The sequence below is a fragment of the Chiloscyllium plagiosum genome, unplaced genomic scaffold (assembly GCF_037043375.1).
Source record: "Chiloscyllium plagiosum isolate Xiang-an unplaced genomic scaffold, Cpla_swu_hap1 HiC_scaffold_3, whole genome shotgun sequence".
NCBI lineage: Eukaryota > Metazoa > Chordata > Chondrichthyes > Orectolobiformes > Hemiscylliidae > Chiloscyllium > Chiloscyllium plagiosum.
This window is the reverse complement of record NW_028270141.1, coordinates 100,075,179-100,094,833: the sequence shown is the minus strand read 5'-3', so window position 1 is coordinate 100,094,833 and position 19,655 is coordinate 100,075,179. Positions and strand designations below refer to the sequence as shown.

General features: G+C 36.0%; 2 protein-coding genes across 7 annotated transcripts in view; one reads left to right on the top strand and one right to left on the bottom strand.

Moving 5' to 3' along the window:
- The window catches only part of armc1l (armadillo repeat containing 1, like), a 31,791-nt gene extending 17,746 nt beyond the window's left edge, over positions 1-14,045 (top strand). For both annotated transcript variants that reach the window (XM_087981938.1, XM_087981941.1), the window contains 5 exons: positions 3,761-3,852; positions 5,467-5,659; positions 7,596-7,712; positions 13,266-13,340; positions 13,701-14,045. In XM_087981938.1, coding sequence (XP_087838064.1) covers positions 3,761-3,852; positions 5,467-5,659; positions 7,596-7,712; positions 13,266-13,340; positions 13,701-13,892 — 669 coding nt within the window. In that variant the 3' untranslated portion in view covers positions 13,893-14,045. The remainder of the gene's footprint in view (positions 1-3,760; positions 3,853-5,466; positions 5,660-7,595; positions 7,713-13,265; positions 13,341-13,700) is intronic.
- A 3,694-nt stretch (positions 14,046-17,739) lies between these two features.
- LOC122547397 (bcl-2-associated transcription factor 1-like) overlaps positions 17,740-19,655 on the bottom strand; it is a 71,720-nt gene continuing 69,804 nt past the window's right edge. For all 5 annotated transcript variants that reach the window (XM_043686026.1, XM_043686045.1, XM_043686050.1 and 2 more), the window contains one exon: positions 17,740-18,197. In XM_043686026.1, coding sequence (XP_043541961.1) covers positions 18,154-18,197 — 44 coding nt within the window. In that variant the 3' untranslated portion in view covers positions 17,740-18,153. The remainder of the gene's footprint in view (positions 18,198-19,655) is intronic.

The window sequence follows — 19,655 nt, the reverse complement described above, 5'->3', positions numbered from 1 at the left end:
ATACTTAGCATTTCTATTTTGTCTATCAAGGAAAGTACGGGTATTTTGACTCATGACCATAAAAAGATTAATGCGACCTTTAGAAAATTCTATTCTGAGTTATATAAATCACAGGATTGTGAAGATAGGACGAAGAGGATGCAGTCATTTTTTAAAAATTTGACTTTTCCAGACCTAACTCCGGAACAAGTATCGGTCCTAAATGCTCCTCTTACACCCCAAGAAATAGTTGATGCAATTAGGCACCTTCAAAATGGTAAGGCGCCGGGCCCAGATGGCTTTCAAGCTGAATTCTATAAAGAATTTACAGAAATACTGGTTGGTCCACTTATGGACATGTATAACTATGCATATAGTCAGGGCTGTCTCCCGCCTTCGCTGAAAGAGGCAAATATCTCTCTTATCCTTAAAAAAGGAAAGGACCCAGAAGATTGTACATCATACAGACCAATATCCTTGCTAAATGTAGATTTTAAAATCCTCTCTAAAACGTTAGCACTGAGACTAGAAAGGATACTACCACATATTATAAAGGAGGATCAGACGGGGTTTATTAAGGGCCGTAGATCATCCAATAATGTTAGAAGGGCTCTGAATATGATTCAAGCTTGTCATCAGGGAAAGATACCAGGAGTAGTGGTTTCATTAGACGCGGAAAAGGCATTTGATAGGGTCGAATGGTCATATTTGTTTTACACATTGGAGAGGTTTGGTGTTGGACAGGTGTTTACCAAATGGATCTCAACATTGTATAGTGATCCCAAAGCAGTTGTGGTTACCAATGGATTAGGCTCGGATAGCTTCAGTGTGGGTAGGGGCTGCCGTCAGGGATGTCCCCTCTCGCCATTGTTATTCACGCTAATAATTGAACCACTAGCAGAAGCTATACGAGCTGATCCTAATATAGTGGCCCCAAGGATTGGTACAGATAAACATAAAATTACCCTTTATGCAGATGATGTTCTTCTATTCCTCAGTAACCCTTTAATGTCCATACCTCGCTTAATCCAAGTTATTAATACATTTAGTGCATTCTCAGGCTATAAAATTAATTTTTCAAAATCGGAGGCTATGCCAATGGGTGGCCTTGCTGTGATACCCCGCTTAGCGGACGGTTCCCTTTTTCCCTTTCGCTGGTCCCTGGAGGGTTTCTTATATTTAGGCATTTTTATTACTCCAGTATTTGGTCAGTTGTATAAGGCTAATTTTGTGTATTTATTGGAAAGGATAAGGCAGGACCTCCAGCGATGGGGAGACCTGCCAATTTCCTGGTTGGGTAGAATAGCATTAATCAAAATGAATATCCTACCCTGTCTCCTATATCCTATGAGAATGCTTCCGGTGATGCTGCCGAGGACGGCTTTATGTAAATTATACGGCTGGCTGAGTTCCTTTATCTGGAATCATAGGCGGCCCCTCATTAAGCTGAAGAAGCTACAGCTTCCACAGGCAAGGGGTGGATTGGACTTCCCAGATTTTAGGAAATATCAATTAAGTTCCCTATTAAGTTACATAGCTGATTGGGTCTTGTCTGATCCACAATCAATCTGGTTGGACATCGAGGCTTCTCAAGTAAAATACCCACTTATTAACCTTTTATTCTCAGACAAGAGGAAAATCATTACAGATCACTGTAAAAACCCTATTATACTAAATACAATCAAGGCTTGGAATATAATGCGGCAAAATGAGGGTAATTCACATAAAACATCCCCCTATGCACCGATAGTGGGAGCATGGGGATTCCAACCGGGGTTAACAGATGCCACTTTTAAACTCTGGAGATCCAGGGGTATCTCATGTCTCGGGGATTTATTTAAAGATGGGGTCCTGATGTCTTTCGGACAGCTGCGTCAGAAATTCGGATTACCCAATGGAGACCTCTTTCGATACTTCCAAATTCGAGATTATATACAGAAGAAGACTACGTTATTAGATAGTCTTTATAAATCCGATAGAGAATGTAGTGTCCTACGACCAGTGGGGGTATCTTCCGTCAGTAATATTTATCATTTACTACATGATGAAGTATCGGGAGATATGGATAATCTGCTTAAAACATGGGATCAGGATTTGGGACTAGAAATCTCCACAGAAATGTGGAATGATATCTGGGAAAATGCTAGAAGAATTACTATTTGTAACAGAACCCAGGCTATCCAGCTGAAGATACTTCATAGGGCCCATATAGCACCGGTTCGATTGGCAAAATTTAAGGCAGGAGCATCTCCAATGTGTCCTAAATGCAAAATAGAGGTGGGCACTCTTGTACATTGCTTATGGACCTGTCATAAGATCCGTAGATATTGGACTAAAGTAGCAAGTACCCTGACAGAAATTTTAGGAACGGAAATAAAAGTGGATCCCGTATCTCTCCTCTTGGGCTTTTCGAACTTTCCCTCCCTGGACACGTACGGGAAGAGACTATTTTCTATTCTTTCTTTCTGTGCAAGGAAAAATATTTTGATGAACTGGGTGGCGGAGGGCCCCCCTGGACTTTCAAATTGGCATAGACTAATTATGGAATGTATTCCCCTTGACTTCCTTACAAATATGGTGCACCGAAAGACCGAATTACTTTATAAAATATGGCAGCCCTTTTTGAATTACATAAATACAGATATTTCGGCTATCCTAACAAGGGCTTTTATTTAATTGAGATTACAAACCTGGCTGGTCCGGGGCCCCTCGGGGGAGGAATCCCGCACGAATACGGGTTTTATCATATCTGATGCTAACACATTCCGAGCATGTAAGAGACTTAAATATACACCCTGGTTAGTTGTAGGTTAGATTAGTAGATAGTTGAGTTTTGTTTGTTTGGTTTTTTTTCTTTTTGGTTTTTTTTTTGTTGTTTTGTTTTTTTTTTGTCAAATTTTGGCTATTGTATATTTGAGCTAATTGTATATCAATGTTTATATCTGAGAGTTTTGTTTATTTTTGTAAACTTGTAAAAATGTTAAATTTCTAATAAAAATATCTATTAAAAACAAAATTGCTTGATTTTCTGTAATGCCATTGAATTTACTTCTGGTGAGTCAAATGTGTAAGAAGCGATTACACCATCCAGCACTTTTTACCAACATTAACTTTCTCAGACTGAAAATTGTGCATATTTACTCCATTGTTTTCAGAACAACACCATAAGGTATTTACCAAGCTGGAACTGTATTCTAGGACAAGGTGAGCACTGCAGATGCTTGAGATCAGAGTCAAAAAGTGTAGGGCTGGAAAAGCACAGCCGGTCAGGCAGCATCCGAGGAGCTGGAGAGTTGACATTTCTGACGTAAACCCTTCACCACATTCCTAATGAAGGGTTTATGCCCAAAAAGTCAACTTTCCTGCTCCTCGGATGCTGCCTGACTAGCTATGTTTTTCCAGTGCCACACTTTTTTGATTGCAATTGTATTCTCATCACTAAGCATCTACCAGTCTACCCATAGAGAATTCTTGTGAAATATAGGTGTATGTTTCCAATATTGGATGAATTCAGAAGATTTCTTATACTCCTTCTAAACCTCCAATTTTTTGATAATTGTTGTATTTAATTTTCTTATGTGGGTGAAATAGAACTGCAAACATCCCCCTCCCAAAAAAACTTTGAGAATTAATGCCTTTTCATTTTAAGATCACTCAGACTGCATAATGAATTATCTTGCTAGTAGTTTTGTTTTCATATTATATAATTAAATATGAATTATACTGTTATTTGTTATATTTCTTTTGGATCATTTTGACTGGTGTTGTATAATCCTGTTAGGCACTGCATAATCTGGCAGAATGTCCCTCTAATAGAGAGATAATGAAAAATGAGTTAGGATTGGTGAGCAATCTTGAGAGACTACAGAAAAGGTAAGTGACTTCTACCAGTCGTGGAAAATTCTGTGCATTTGAGAGAATTGTAACATTCAATGTAAGTTCTAGTTTTCAGTGATAGCTATTCTTAACATGCTTTTAGTATGATTTTTGGAATTACCATATTTAAAGCTTCTAAACTTTTAAAAATGTCACTAAATTTCTATTTCTTTACCTATCGGCTGCATTGAATCTAGTCATTAGTTCAAGTGTAAAGGCAGAAATTATATAGTTTATTTAGGCGAAGTGAAAATTTTGACTGCCATCTTCATGTGCAGTATATAGGCTTGCCGACTGTTTTGGACAGTCTTTGCTCCTTGTGTTTGTTGTTGCCATTACATACAATTATGATTAGGCTGTTTTTAAGGAATAGTTATGGTGGCCTTTTTCTTCACATAGCATAATGTAGACTTGTGCTGGATTATTCTGAGGCTTTTCCACCTTCGCATTGCTCAGGCATTAATATTCAACTTGGATGGACAATGTATAAATGACAAAGCAACCATTGTGAACTTTCACCTTGATCTTCATAAAGGTTAACAGCTTTGATGTTTGTTTTATTTCTTCTTCCTTTGAACACAGATTCTCTTTCCCATTTTGATAACAGTGAGCCAATGCCAAAACTTAGAGCAGATTAAGCTACATGGCGTTGGAATGATGTAGACAAAATCTCTTCCTCATATTGCACCCTTCTATCTCAACTAAATGTTTTGGATTGTTAGAGAATATGGTACTTCACAAACAGCTCAAATGCAGCCTCAATTAATTGTTTGCTGTGCTCGACAACATGGAATTGGAAACCCACCAAATAATTTTTGTGTTTATTATGATGATGCTAGCTGTCTGTCTGAGATACAATTAGGTTGAGGAGAACACTTTCTTTCAGCTAGTCTAATTACAACTACTTTATTTTCAACTGAAGTCAAAAAATATGCCCTTAATGTCTGGAGATCCTGTATTCACAATTATTGGTGCAGTTAATTCAGTTCAAGTCAAAACGAGACCAAAATTCTGAATAGGAAATTTTCCTCTTTCAAGTTCTAGTTCAGATTGAACACCCACTGTTGCATGTAACTGCAAACATGAAATGCTAATTGTTCAGTAATGCAATCAGCATCTCTTTAACTGTTCCATCATAGTGCTTCACAGGAGGCTCCCAAGCACTGAGGATGTCACCTAGACAGGGGACGAAACGTCTGCAACACAAATTCCCAGCTCGGCGAACAGAACCACAACAACGAGCACCCGAGCTACAAATCTTCGCACAAACTTTGACTTTTCACTCATTTCACATTCCATCCAGAACTGAGAAAATTAACAAATGTCTGTCATTGTCACTCGAAGATTAGCTAAAAGGAGTTGGAGAAGTCAGACTTATTTTCACCTATTCTTCTTTCTCAGTGGCTTCTGGTTTTAATTTTTCCCTCTGAAAGAAAATTTAGCATTTGGTCAAGCTCTGTGGAAGTGTTGGTGGCATCAATGTGTCTGTTTAACCTGCATTGTATTCATCATAGCTTTGTTCTCTGAAGTATAGTTCAAGCTACTCTTTAGTTACTCATTTATAAAATTGTGAAATGTTGATGCTTGTATAATTGCCCATTTTTGTGATAGGGACGACACATCAGAAGGCATCAACGTTTTGGCAACAGAAATTTATGAACTGTTGAAGAAGCCTGTACAGACTGTCAAAGCAAGAATTCATAATTCTAGCAGTACAAAACGTGTGCCAGCCCAGTTTTTCGTTAACAGCACAATTAAGAAAGCAAAAACAATCACACTACAAATAGATGGACTACATAACATGGTGAGAATTGATTGAATTATCTCTGCTTTCAACAACACAGAAATTTAAATGATTAGTTTGGGAAAAATGTGCAAATCCTATTAAAATAGTTATATTCTCTCTCTCAATTTTTAGGTTTATTATGTGAAATATGGTCTAATGAGTTTTGAGCTTTGAAATTCTTTGCAGTTAATAATTGGGACTTCAAGAGCAGTATTTTAATAGATGAGAAGGCAGTATCAAATGGTTTGTAAAACTTTGTTTCTTTGTGCAAATACAGTTTTTTAAAAATAGTCAGATATTGTAGATTATTCAGAGAATTGTGTGAAGGAATTCCAGAGCTTTGGAAGAGAATATCATTTATAACTCAGTAATAGCATTCTCGCTATCAAGTCAAAAGATTATAAATCCACTCCAAAGACTCGGAAAAATGTAGACAGACACCTGTGCAGAACCATGGATCTTACTATTTGAGGTACCATGTTTTCCTTTTCAGGTGAACTTGAAGATCTCATAGTATTACACAAAAGGTCAGTTTTTTTGACAACCTAGCCAGTATTTATTTTGGGATCTTGCAGTCATGCTTTCATATTCTGATAATTACTATTTTTAAAAGAACTGTATTATGTGTTTTAGTATTACCTTCTTTGAGAGAGTTTATAGAAATTGTAGATCAATGCAATGCTTTGACTTAGAATCTTTCTATGAGAGTTTATCAGATTTTTAAAAAATAAGTAAATGTAATATGTAATTTTCCAACTATCTGGTCCAAGCAGAGAGCCTTTCCAACCAGCAGTGCAGACCATAAATTTGTGCGTGCATGATTTTCTGACCATCAAAATTAGTGATGAGAAAAATTACCTATTGTAAAAAGAAATGTACGTAAATGGTTCATGTCACTATATAAATCTATAATTGCATTAAAGCAGCAATCAACAATTCTTAGAATTGTTCCCTCTCCCAATGTTAAAGTGAAGTGAATAGGGTTTGCAAGAATAATTGTTTTCAGCATACTGGCTACATGTGCAGTCTTGACGTCATGTTGTGGCTGTACAAGGCATTGGTGTGGCCACGTTTGTACTGCATACAATTCTGATTGCCCTGCTATAGGAAGGATGTTAGTAAACTGGAAAGGGGGCAGAAAAAATTTACAAAGATGCTACTGAGATTGAAGGGTTTGAGTTATAACAAGAGGTTAGATAGGCTGGAATTTATTTCACTGGAGCGTAGAAGTCTGAGGGATGACCTTAAATAGGTTTATAAAATCATGAGTGCGATAGATAAATAAGGTGAATAGCCAAGGTCTGTTCCCCAGGTAGGGGAGTTTAAAAACTAATGGGTTTAAGGTGGGAGGTATGGTGCATATATGGAACAAACTTCCAGAACAAGTGGTAGAGGCGAATACAATTACAACATTTGGATTGATACATGAATAGGAAAGGTTTAGGGCAATATGGGCCAAACGCATAGGAATGTGATTAGTTCAGTTTAGGAAACATGGTCGGCCTGGACAAGTTGGACCGAAGGGTCTGATTCCGTGCTAAATTACTCTAAATTAGTAAAAGATAATACTTTAGGAGTAGTTTTCCTATGAGAGGTAACTTGCAATGTATAAAATCACTGGAAACTGTTAACCCAATTGCATGCTTAACATGAGCTACCAGTAATAGAGGGTCAATATTCCTAGCCTCAAATTATTTCCAAACTTCAGATCTTAAACTTATAAAAATGTATTTCACTCATTGAAAATTACTATACGTAGTTAGCATGAACAGAGATACTCTGGTGATTGAGTAAAAGTGGAATTTGGAATCTGTTAGTTATTAAATGCAGGGGCTGAGATTCCTACAAGTGATACCTCTCATCAATATTTTATTGTGTTTCATGTCCGATTGTATTTTGTGATAGCAAAATTAAAATATGCTGATCGTAAACCTTTTTTTCTAATATTTTGCAGGATAGCCAAAATATCTGTGAAGAAGCTTTATTAAAAGTTAATGGTGTCATTAGCTTTACATTCCAAATAGCTCTTCAGCGTTGTGTCATCAGAATCTATTCTGATCTTAAAGTTGAGGTGAGAATTTTAAAATTTCTGGCTGATTTTGGGCTTTAATCTCTGATTTGGCATGTTTATTACTGATTCTAATATCTGTATTGAAGTCCCATGCACACACAGAAGCAGTAAACACATATACTTCTCTGATCAGAAACAGCTAAATTCATACCCAGAGGCTGGTGAAGGTCTGCAATTCATTCCCAGCAACTGTAGTAGAGAAACCCTTGCCACATTTAAAACCTAATTTCATATGCACTGGAAGTGCTGCAATTTAGAGTTAACAGTGGGATTATGCCATATAGCACTTTCTTAGCATGAAGAAGATGGGCTGAATGGGTTCCTTTGCTGCTGTGAATGTGCTATTATGAAAGTAATGTGGAAGGCTTCTTTATTTATGTGAACATACCTTGAATATTTGGTCCTGAAGATGTTCTTGGTATGTATTTACAGGAAATTAAAGCAGTAATTCAATTTGATAGATTGCTCAAGTTCCATACAATCATAGAAAAGACGTGGCACAGAGAGAGAGGCCAATCATTCCATTGTGTCTGTGCTGGGTGAAAAGTTGCATTGGTACATGGCGTGTGTACTGATGTAGGAGAGAAATCATAAACAATTAGGAAGGTAAAGAGGAATAACAAAGTTAAATTATCATGGAATGTAATGAAAAGTATTAACATGGTTTACCATTATAGAAATCAAAGGAGGAGATGAGGATAGGAATAGAACCACTAGCTACTAATGGATAGACAGGATAAAGTCCCAGCAGCAATAACGAAATGATAGAAATATTAAATAATCAATTAGTCAAAGTTGTCAGATTTGCCAGATAGATAGATCAGGTGGGCATGAAATCAGAAGAGATTAGAAATAATTAAATTAGTAAGAAATATTAAATTTATCAAATTCAGATAATATCCCTGATCCAGATAGCTTGCAATCATACATTTAAAATAATCTGGGACAGCGATAGTTGCAGTGCTATTGCACATATTTAATAATTAATTTGATAAAGTTGTAATGGCAGAGGAGTATGGTCGGCTAATGTCTATCTCATTTCTTAAATAGAGATTTAAGATGCTCAGAGAACCATGCATCAGTCAGTTTACCTTCAGCTGTAGGAAAGGTAATGGAATCTCACTGAAGAAAATAGAAAAAGGTTTGATGAAGTAGCCAATTAGAAATCAAATAATGACTTCAAAGGACATTCCTTTACACAGGCATTGGTGAGAAGAACAAACTTTAGGTTTGAGTGCAATTAAAAGATAGTCGAACACATGAGAAAAAAAGAGGATTAATGCTAATAATTTAGATGAGGAAGAATGGATGAAATGAAGCATAAATGACGTGGGCTAGTTGTGCCAAGTAGGCTTTGATCATTTTGTGTTTTTACAAAATTTGTTGTGCTGCACTTATCAATCAGAGGATGTCTGGTAGCATTTTTCTGTCAGCTGATCAGACAGTTGCAATGTATGATGCAATTTATAATTGAAGCTCATGGAAATAAAAAAAAGGATAGGGTTATAAACTGATGATTGATCTGCTACTGTGCATCTTGTGCATGTGCCAAAGTCAAATTTCATCATGTTCCCTACCCTTCCCACAGTGAATACCAGACTTCTGAATAACGAGGATCTTTGTTTTGTGTATAATTGTAATGTGTTTTATTTCACTATCGTGCAATACCACATTATGTACGTATTTTTATGTGGATGTTTTTAAAACATCCCTTTTTATTTCATTATCCAGATTGTTTTAAAAAGAAAAAGACTTGCAACTGTATAAGACTAAAATACACAGAAGGAGGCCATTCAATCCACGTCTGCTCCACCATTCAATGAGATCATGGTTGATCTGATAATCCTCAACTCCACTTTCCCGCCTTTTCCCCATTACTCTTGATTCCCTTACTGATTAAAATTTTGTCTCAGCCTTGAATGTATACTCAATGATCCAGCCTCAACAGCCCCCTACAGTAAAGAATTCTATAGATTCACAATCCTCAGAGAGAAAAATTCCTCCTCGTTTCTGTCGTTATGTGTAACCCCTTATTCTAGATATGCCTTTTGGTCCTAGACTCTCCCATAAAAGGAAACAACTTTTCCGCATCTACCCTGTCAAGTCTCCTAAGAATGTTTAAATAAAGTTGCCTCCCATTCTTCTATTTTCCAACAGTACAAGCCCTGTTTACTCAAATCTCTACATAAGATAGTCCTTCCATTCTGGTATCAACCTGGTGAACCTTCGCTGGACTGCCTCTATTGACAGTCTATCCTTCCTTAGATAAAGGGCCCAAAAGTATTCAGAGCATTTTACCTAAGGGCTGACTAGCACCTTGTACAGTTTTAGTAAAACTCCCTATTTTTATTCTGCATTTTGTTTGAAATAAGGGTCAATATTCCTTACCTATTACCCAGTGTAGTGGGATGTTAGCTTTCTCTGATTCATAGATTTCAGAGTCCTCGTCTATCTGTTCTGTAGCTTTCTGAAATCTTTCTCCCTTTAAATAATATTTAGCTTTCTATTCCTGCTAAAGTATAAAGCCTCATAATTCCCCACATTATGTTCCAGCTGCCAAATTTGGCTCACTCACCTTAACCTGACCATATCCCACTGTAGTCATCCTCACCACTTGGCTTCCCACCCATTTTCATATCATCTGCAAACTTGTTTATTGTTCGTTCATGTTCCTTATCCAAGTCATTTATATGTTGTAAATAATTGTGACTCCAGCACTGATCCCTTTGGCACACCACTAATTACAGGTTTCACCTTGAAAATGCCCCTCTTATCTCAACTCTGTCTCCTATTAGTTAACCAATCCTCTGTCCATGCTAATGCACTATCTCCAACACCGTGAGCTATTCTCTTAAGTGGCCTAACGTGTGGTACCTTATCCCAAACATTTCTGAAAATCCAAATGTGATATTCACTGCATCTTATTTATCAATATTGCTTTTACTTTCTCAAATAATTTAGTAAATTTGTCAGACATGATATCCCCCTTCATGAAGCCATGCTGATTGCTTGATTGTATTATACATTTCTAAATGCTGTTTATAAACATCCTTTACAATAGACTGTCACATTTTCCTAATAACAAATGTTAAGCTAACTGGCCTATAATTACTTTTCTTTTGTCTCTTTCCTCACTAAATAAAAGTGTTACATTAGCAGTTATTCAATCCTCTGGGACCTTTCCAGAATCTAAGGAGCATTGGAAGATTACTACCAATGCATCCACTATCTCCAAGAATACAGTTAAAAATCACACAACACCAGGTTATGGTCCAACACAACACCAGGTTATTTGGAAGCACTAGCTTTTGGAGCGTTGCTCCTTCATCAGCTGCTTGTGGAGTAGGACCATAAGACACAGAATTTATAGCAAAAGATTACAGTGTTATGCAACACATTCAACACCCCACTTCCAACACCGGTTCCTCCACTCCATGAATACAGTTATTGATGATCATCCACTTAATGTCATTTTCCCACATAAATGCCATATTCCTGGACATTATCGCCATATTTCTAAATACTAATCTCTACTTCCAAGCCCACTGGTAGGGAAATCCAAAGATTCGCAAAGCTCTGTATATAAAACAAATCCTCACTAATGACTTGCCCCTTACTTCGAAATTGTATCCCTGATCAGATCCGCCATCTTAACCTTCATCTACCCCGTATTTAAATATTTTGGAGGTTTCAATGAGATTATTTCTCCATCTTCAAAACTTTTATGAATACATGACGAATTTCCCCAATCTCTCATCACTTGGTTAGTCCACTTTCCTGGGAACAGGTCTGTTGAAACTATCTCAATGACAATAAACATTCTAATGCAAGGGGACCCCAACTACAGTGATGACTCTAAGTCAGTCTAATCAATATAACTGAAGCAAGACTTTGCTACTCCTGAATTTAAATCCTCTTATGAAAAAGGCTCTCATACCATTAGCCCACTTAATTGCCTTCTGCACCTTCATGTTAGTCTTCAGTGACAAATTAATATGGACACCGAGGTTCCTTTGTAAATCTAAACTTTATAATCTCTTCCCATTTATGAAATACACTGAGTATCTGTTCCAAGAAGGTAACCTCACTGTTGTGTATCCATGAAGTAGGAAACCACTTTTTTTAAAATAACACATTTAGAGGTGGTCACACCACAGTTCTGATGAAGGGTCACTAGGCCTGAAATATTGACTCTGCTTTCTGTCCAGATGCTGAGTTTCTCCAGAAATTTCTCTTTTGGATTTCCAGCTCTTGCAAATTTTGGTTTTATTCTTAAAACAATTATGTGGGAAACTAATAGCCATTTGGAAAAATATGAGTTGATTAGGAAGAGCTAGAATGACTTTCTTCAGGAAAAGTTGTGTTTAATAAACTTACCAGATATTTTTCAAGAAGTAACAGAGTGTTGATGAGGGAGGGTAATGGTGTTGATAATAGGTGTATATGGATTTCAAAAAGGTGTTCGATACAGTACCACACATCAGATTTATGAGCCAGGTTATAGTTATTGGAATAAATGGGACAGTAGCTACATGGAAACAATGAATAATATTAATGGATGTTTTTCAGGTTTGTAGTGGACTTCCTTGGGGTCAGTCCTGGGACTCCTGCTTTCCCTGATTAATATTAATGATCTAGATCTTGGTGTGCAGAGGACAGTTTCCAGGTTTGCAAGAGATGAAAAACTTGGAAGCATTGTAAACTGTGAGGAGAGCAGTGGAAAACTAGAAAGGGATATTGACAAGTTGTTGGAATGGGTGGCTAAGTGACAGCTGATGTTCAGTGCAGAGAGGTGAGATAATGGATTTTTATAGAAATAACATGGGAGATATAGTATAAAGGGCACTACCTGAAAGGGTATGTGGGAGCTGAGAAACCTGGGTAAAGATATGCATAAGTCACTGAAGGTGACAGTGCAAGAGATGAAAAATTACAGTGAGAAATTAATAAAGCATACAGCTCCTTTGTTTTATTTATAAAGGTTAAGTCACTATGACTTACCAGACCATAAAGTTTTCAAAAGTTAGAGGTGCTAGATAAAATACATAAAGAGAAACTGTCCCCCCTCATAACAAGATCAAGAATGAAAGGTAAAAGATGCAAGTTATTTGCAAATGAAGTAGACGTGATGTGGAAAACATATAGCAAGGAGTAGTGCTGCAAGTGTGGTGGAGACAGGTTCAATGGAAGCATGTAAAAGTGCATTAGATGATTATTTAAATTGACACCATATTCAGGATTATAGAGGGTGGGGGAAAAAAAGAGAATGGCACGGAGTCATAATGCTCATTAAGAGAGCCAATGTATTCATGATGAGCTAACTGGCCTCCTTCTGTGCAGTAATAATTCTGAGATTCTTATAAACATTAATGCCCATGAACTGACATAGAATTGTAATAATGGCATCCTGTTTGCCATGAAAGTATTGTTTTTGATGAAATGGCCTTGTGAACAACTTATTTTTGTTACATATCAAGCAAATCAATTTCATACAAAACAAGTTATTTTTCACAACTAAACTGAATCGTTTGTAATGTTTTTATTTTACAACAGTCTCTTGCGTCAGCAATTACAGCAACAAAAATATTACAAGCTTATCAAGTTGTGAAAAACAAGGATGGAAAAGAGGTAAAATGAATATATATTACATATAATGTTGTTTTGAGCTATCCTTTCATATATTTGTAAGCCACATTACAAAGTGCTGCCTGAGCTTGTGGAGAAGCTATTTACCATGAAAAAGAAGTCATCAATGCCAAATATGAACTTCTACACTTGAGTTTTATGTTACTAACCTCTTTAAATTTTATCTAAAATTAACAGTATGGAAGACCATGCAAGAAGGGCAAGTCAGCATGGTGCTCAATGAAAATTGCATCACGAATCATGTTTGTTATACATAAATTCATTTGAAAACTAAAACCAAAAATGTAAATAACCAGGTTCAATGATCATATAAATATTTATACTGTGTATCTTGTTTTACAGGATATCATTCCTTTTTGCACCAGTAATGCAAAAATAGTAGAAAGTCTGAATTTGCCTGATTATCTTCCTGAGGATGAAAGCCCAGAAATACAGCATAATAAAGCTATTTCACAAACTGGTGCAAAGGAAAACACAAATGGAACTTGGTTAAATGCAGCTGCAAACTTTCTAACCAAAACTTTCTACTGGTAATAAACAAATTATAAAAGTTTTGGGGATGGCAAGTGTTTTTCATCATTTGTGTTAAATAGATACTACTGGTGGCACATGGTCATAAACATTTGGTTAGGTTTCATGTGTAACTTAATTAAACAATACTTGTCTTTGTACCTTTTCATTTGAATTAACATGGGTTTGGACATCTCTACTGAATTTATTTCCTGAATTTCTATTGTCGTCAATTCTATTGTATTGGTTATCTAAAAAAGTTTGTATTATTTTGATTAATGTTATAGGAACAGTACTGTTGAATTGTTTACATTGTTACTATTGATTACAAATTGTTATAAAATAATCAGTATGGTTCAGAATTAAAACTTTAATTCCAAAATGGAATTAAAATATATATTTAAATATTGCATTCCATTCTTACTGAATGAAAGAGCAGGTTTCATGGAACAATGTTTACTCCTATTTACGTTCTTGACTCTGGTATGAATTAATTCTTTGACTATAATGCATCTTAAAAAAGTCTAAACTCTTAATTGAAAAAATGGTTTTCCCCTAATCCTACTACTCTACATTCGGTCTCAATGATGTTAATATCAAGATTTTGATACTTAAAACATGTATGCTTCACAATGGCCAACGAAAGTAATGATCAACCATTTGTAGACTTCATTGACTGTATCTTCAAATGATTATCATACTTTAAAAATCATAGGAACTTTCATCAATCATAATTGGTTTTCAAGATTACTGTTGTTATTGAGTGAAAGTGGTGGAAGGAGTGAATATTTGTGGATGTGGTGCCAATCGACCAATCCTGGATGATGTGAAGCTTGTGCATTGTTGGAATTGCACCCATCCAAGCAGATAGGAAGTATTGTCTCACATTCCTGACTTGTCTTGTAGTCAGATGTTTAGTTACTTACTACAGTATTCTTAAGCCTCTGACCAGCTCTTATGGCCACTGCATTTATATGGAAAGTCCAGTTGAGCTTCTAGTCAATGATAACCCCAAGGATATTGATCATGGGGATTCAATGATGGTAGCACCATTGAATATCATGTAGCAGTTATTAAATTGTCTCTTATTGGAGATTTGTTTTATTCATTCATGGGATGTGAGCATCGCTGGCTGGCTGGCCGGCCAGCATTTATTCCCATCTCTAGTTGCTCTTGAGATAGTGTTTGTGAGCTGCCTTCTTGAACTGTTGTAATCCACCTCCGTCAGTTGACTCTTAGTGCCCTTAGGGAGGGAATTCCAGGATTTTGACCCAGTGATAGTGAAGGAGTGGTGATATATTTCCAAGTCAGGATGGTGAGTGCCTTGGAGGGAGACTTGCAGGTGGTGGTGTTTCCTCACTTCTGGAATTCAGCTTTTTAGCCCATGTTTGAATTGGCTATAATTAGGTACAGCTAATACTCTTCAACACTCAAGAACATTTGTCAAGAATCTACCTCCTCCACCTTAAAGATGCTCAAGTATGCTGCCTCAGAGGTTTTACAGATTCCATCCTCCAAGAAGGTCCCTTCTCCATATGTTATTCTGAACCCCTCTCTCATTGTGACCCTTGTTCCCAGTAACTGAACCATCTTATGCTACCCAAGTGACATCCCAACAATGCAAATAACAATGCCAGCAGAACGAGGGAACTGTGAATTTTATTTAATAAGACAAACAAGGTATTAATTGGACAATGTGTAATTTTGGAAATTATCATTTAAACCCTTTGTAGAGTGGGAGTTGTATAAAAGGCCACAGTCACAACATCTCTCACCAAATTAAGTAAATAACAGGCACAGTTTTCTAAATGTGGCTCGGACAAGGCATTCTATAGAGCATGAATAATATTTCTAACTGCCCTAGCTAGAAATTTACAACTAATTGAAAGTGAAAAACTGGTGTTGTGAAACCAATAATTCCCCAGCTCCTGCTGTTCTAGATCTATAAATAGGTAACTGTATGATGGTAATGTATAATCATGTCATCACACACCTCTGGGAATTGCTGGGACTTAAATCTGGGCCTCTTGGCTCAGAGGTAGGGACACTACAACTGCTCCCCAACAGCACCTCTGAGTAGACATGTTATGACACACCTCTAGAGCAGATAAAAGTTAAACCTATGCCTCTGGTCGTGAGGTAGGGCCACTACTAATGCACCTCAAGAACCCCAATGATAACTGCATGCTGTTTAAATGCATTTACAGAATGCAGGAGTAATACATTGTCTTTGCTGAAGGATATGTACCACATTCAGGCCATTCCTCCAAAGTTGGTGTTGGGTGATTTATCTGCAATACTAACTTGTGCCAGCAACAATTTTAAGGATACATCCTAATGGTATCACACAAATTATTGATAAAGTTGAAAAGCAAGGCTATAACAAGGATTCCCTTGTAGAGTTCCTTCTGCAGAATTATTCACTCTACACAAATGCAATATACCTGTAGCTGAAAATTTGACTGCCAACCACACAGGAGAGGAGGTGCTTAAGATCATGAGTTTGGGCACAGTAATTGGTGAAATCAATCATAGAAAAGTTAAAAACCAGAAAACAACAAGGTAATTGGTAAAAGAACCAGAGATGATAGGGAAACTTGTGGTAATGCAACAACAATTGGTTCAGATCTGGAAAGCACAGCCCACATGTGTGCTGGAGACAGGTTCCATCACTACTTTCAGAAGCAAATAGCTAATTATCTGAAAAGGTTTCCAGAGCTGCAAGGGAACACAAGTTTTAAAATAGGCAGATCAGACTAGCTGAGTTGCTCTTGCAGAAAACCTGCATTCGATGGCCTAAATGCTATCCTTTTGTATCTTTATTCTTTCATGGGATGTGCACATTGTTGCTCATCCCTAGTTGCATTTGAATGGGATGGCTTACTAAGCCATTAAAGTCAAATTTAAATTAGAATGTGGCTGAACAATTCATTTACCTTAACTTTTAGTTAAATAAATTATAATTGAAAAAGCATAAAGGTTTGCAAACGAATGGGAAACAAATTTTCTTTTGTGAGCAGCATAAATCAACCAGCTGGAGAGAAATGAACTTGACTCATTTGCTCATCAAAAATAAAGTACAGCCTTCTATACAACTAGATAGTGCATTTATTGACATTTTATGGTTGATTTCTGATGAGCATTTTTTTGATTCAAACAATGACTTACATTCGTATAATATCTTACCCAGAAGGTACAAAGGCACTTTTTAAAAAAAATCAATCTGGCCATCTGTTTATACACAGCAGAATTTTACAAATGAATGAATAACTGTCGTTATTGATAAATATTGGCCATACAAAACTCCTTCCTTTGAATGGATTGAGCTTCAACTAGGTGTGTCGGTGAATGCACAGTATTTGTCACAGTGGTGCACTGGATTATCAGCCTAAATAATGTTTTAAACTCTGGAGTGAGGTTTTAATGTGTAATGTTCAGACTTCAGAAGTGCTTTCAAATGAACCAAGTTGAAGCGGAGTACCTACTAAAACTAGAATAATGTAACAGAATTCAATTTTCTTCCCTTCACTCTACATTCTTTTTCAGTGGTGAAGTTGATAACCTGCATAGATTTCATACTCCCAAACAATATTTGAATGGATGAATTATCAATTCAAAAATGTTTCCATCAGAGTTTGGACGAGCAAGGAAGGTGATGCTTATGGAGCAGCAAACAGCAGGAAAGTCCACAATCAGATCACCTACAGTTGTACTGTATGGTGGAGCAGGTTCAGGGAGCCACATATCCTAACCCTACAACTAATATGTTCTTAACGAAACAAGTTGGTCAGAAGTTACGGAAGAACAGAATGGATGCCACCTGAAACAGTAGGCTACAACCCATTATTTAAAGAAAAGAGGAGACAAGGCAAATGTTTCAGTAAGTATTATTTGAGAAAGCCAAGAACAAAATGACAAAATACAGACAATTACAATAAAAAGGCCCAAACTTTTACTCCTTCAAATACAATACAAGATGTTTATTTTCTGAAACTGTGCTTTTTATAGTATATATTGATCATCCACTTCATTTAAGCCATGCAGTTATCAATATCTAAAAAATACTGCCTATATACTCAATACAGATAGTTCACAGCCAACAATTAAATTAGACATTAGACACTTAGTACCTTCAAAAACTAGAAGATTTTAATTCAGATTTACCAAGATGTTTTCCCCAATTAACATTAATATTTAATTAAAAGCTAATGTTAGGTAATAAATCAACGATCAATAAAGGTAAGTGGTTGACGAAAATCCACTTTTACGATTCAGAGGGAGATGCTCATCTTATTCCTGCTGTTGGAAACAGCTTTAAATGTGATGTTCCTATGAATTAAACAGAAAAATTAACTATACAACACATACAGAAAACAAAAATTGGAATCTGTCATCTGACAAAAGTAGATCATGAGGTGCTCAAAGTTTCTGTTAAATTTTCAGAGGCTAGCCCATTGTAATTTTTTACATTCATTTTTCAAAAACTCAATGCTTTTCATTCATAAATATCCATGATTAAGGCATTACCATGATGGACAAAGTGGTATTCACACAGATTAATACAATGCAATATCACTAATAGCATTAAAAGTGTCTTGTCATTGTCGTCTTTTACAATTCATTTTAAAATCCACAAATCATGCCTAATGTTTTAAATAATCTTCCCTCTACATTTTAGTATGACTACTATATTTTATTTTTCTTAAAATCTATTGCTGTTAATTTAAAAGCAAGCATTCAATTTTATAACGTAATGATCATATGCTCTCCCTTCTTATTCCTGTCATTTTCAAACTATTTCCAATTACTTCAAAATAAACCCATATTGCTCAGTTCTTAGAACTATCTGGCAAACCAGATTATGGCAGTGTCAAAGACTCCTCACTGTAAATATGAGATATTGACAGTGTAAAATATATTATTGAAATGAACATATATCAATACGTAACAAAATGAACAATTTAAATGGTGTAAAAAGTGCTATTTAAAGTAAACTTTTTTAGGCAATGTTAGTTCCCAAAATAAACATTAAAGTTTGTTACCAAATGTTATCACATATGTAAATAAACAAATTAAACTTGCTGTCACAAGTTTTGTAATAATTGTGTTAATGTAAAACTTCCAATTAAAGGATGATCTTAAAATGATGCAAACAAAATCTGCAGTTTGAAATTCAAATAAGCAACTTTAGGAATGATCAAAATAAAAGCTCTTAATTTGCCTGTTTCACCAGGCAATTTTACTATACTTGTAAATTATAGAAAATAAATTCAAATTAGGTTGATAATGAGTTTAGCAAGGGTAATTGACCCATAATACCATCATAGCAATGGAATAAAATCTAAAATATAGTAATATATTTATACCACAAAACTGTCATTTAATTAAGGTTCTTTTAATCCAAAAAAGACATACACCGGGTTTCAAAAATACTACAACAGTTTACATTAAAGCCTTTTACAGGTTCTTAAATAACCACCAGATTCTTAGTACAAAGGAGACAATTTTGTACAATGATACTGTAATCATTATCCTACTCTATTAACAAACAAACACAACATTTCCAGAAATTAGAACTATTCAAACTAGGAGTAGTCAGTTAGTAGATCTAAGCCAGGGCAGCAAAATTCCTGGTCCGAGCAACCGGGTTCGAGGGAAATTAAGCCAGGATTCATACTTCTCGTTATCTGAAGTATGAATGTCAGGACATGATCAGGCTCTATTGTAATGTATCATTCCTTAAGTGGACAAACAATCTTGTCTTGCTGCAAAAATGACAACTTCCTC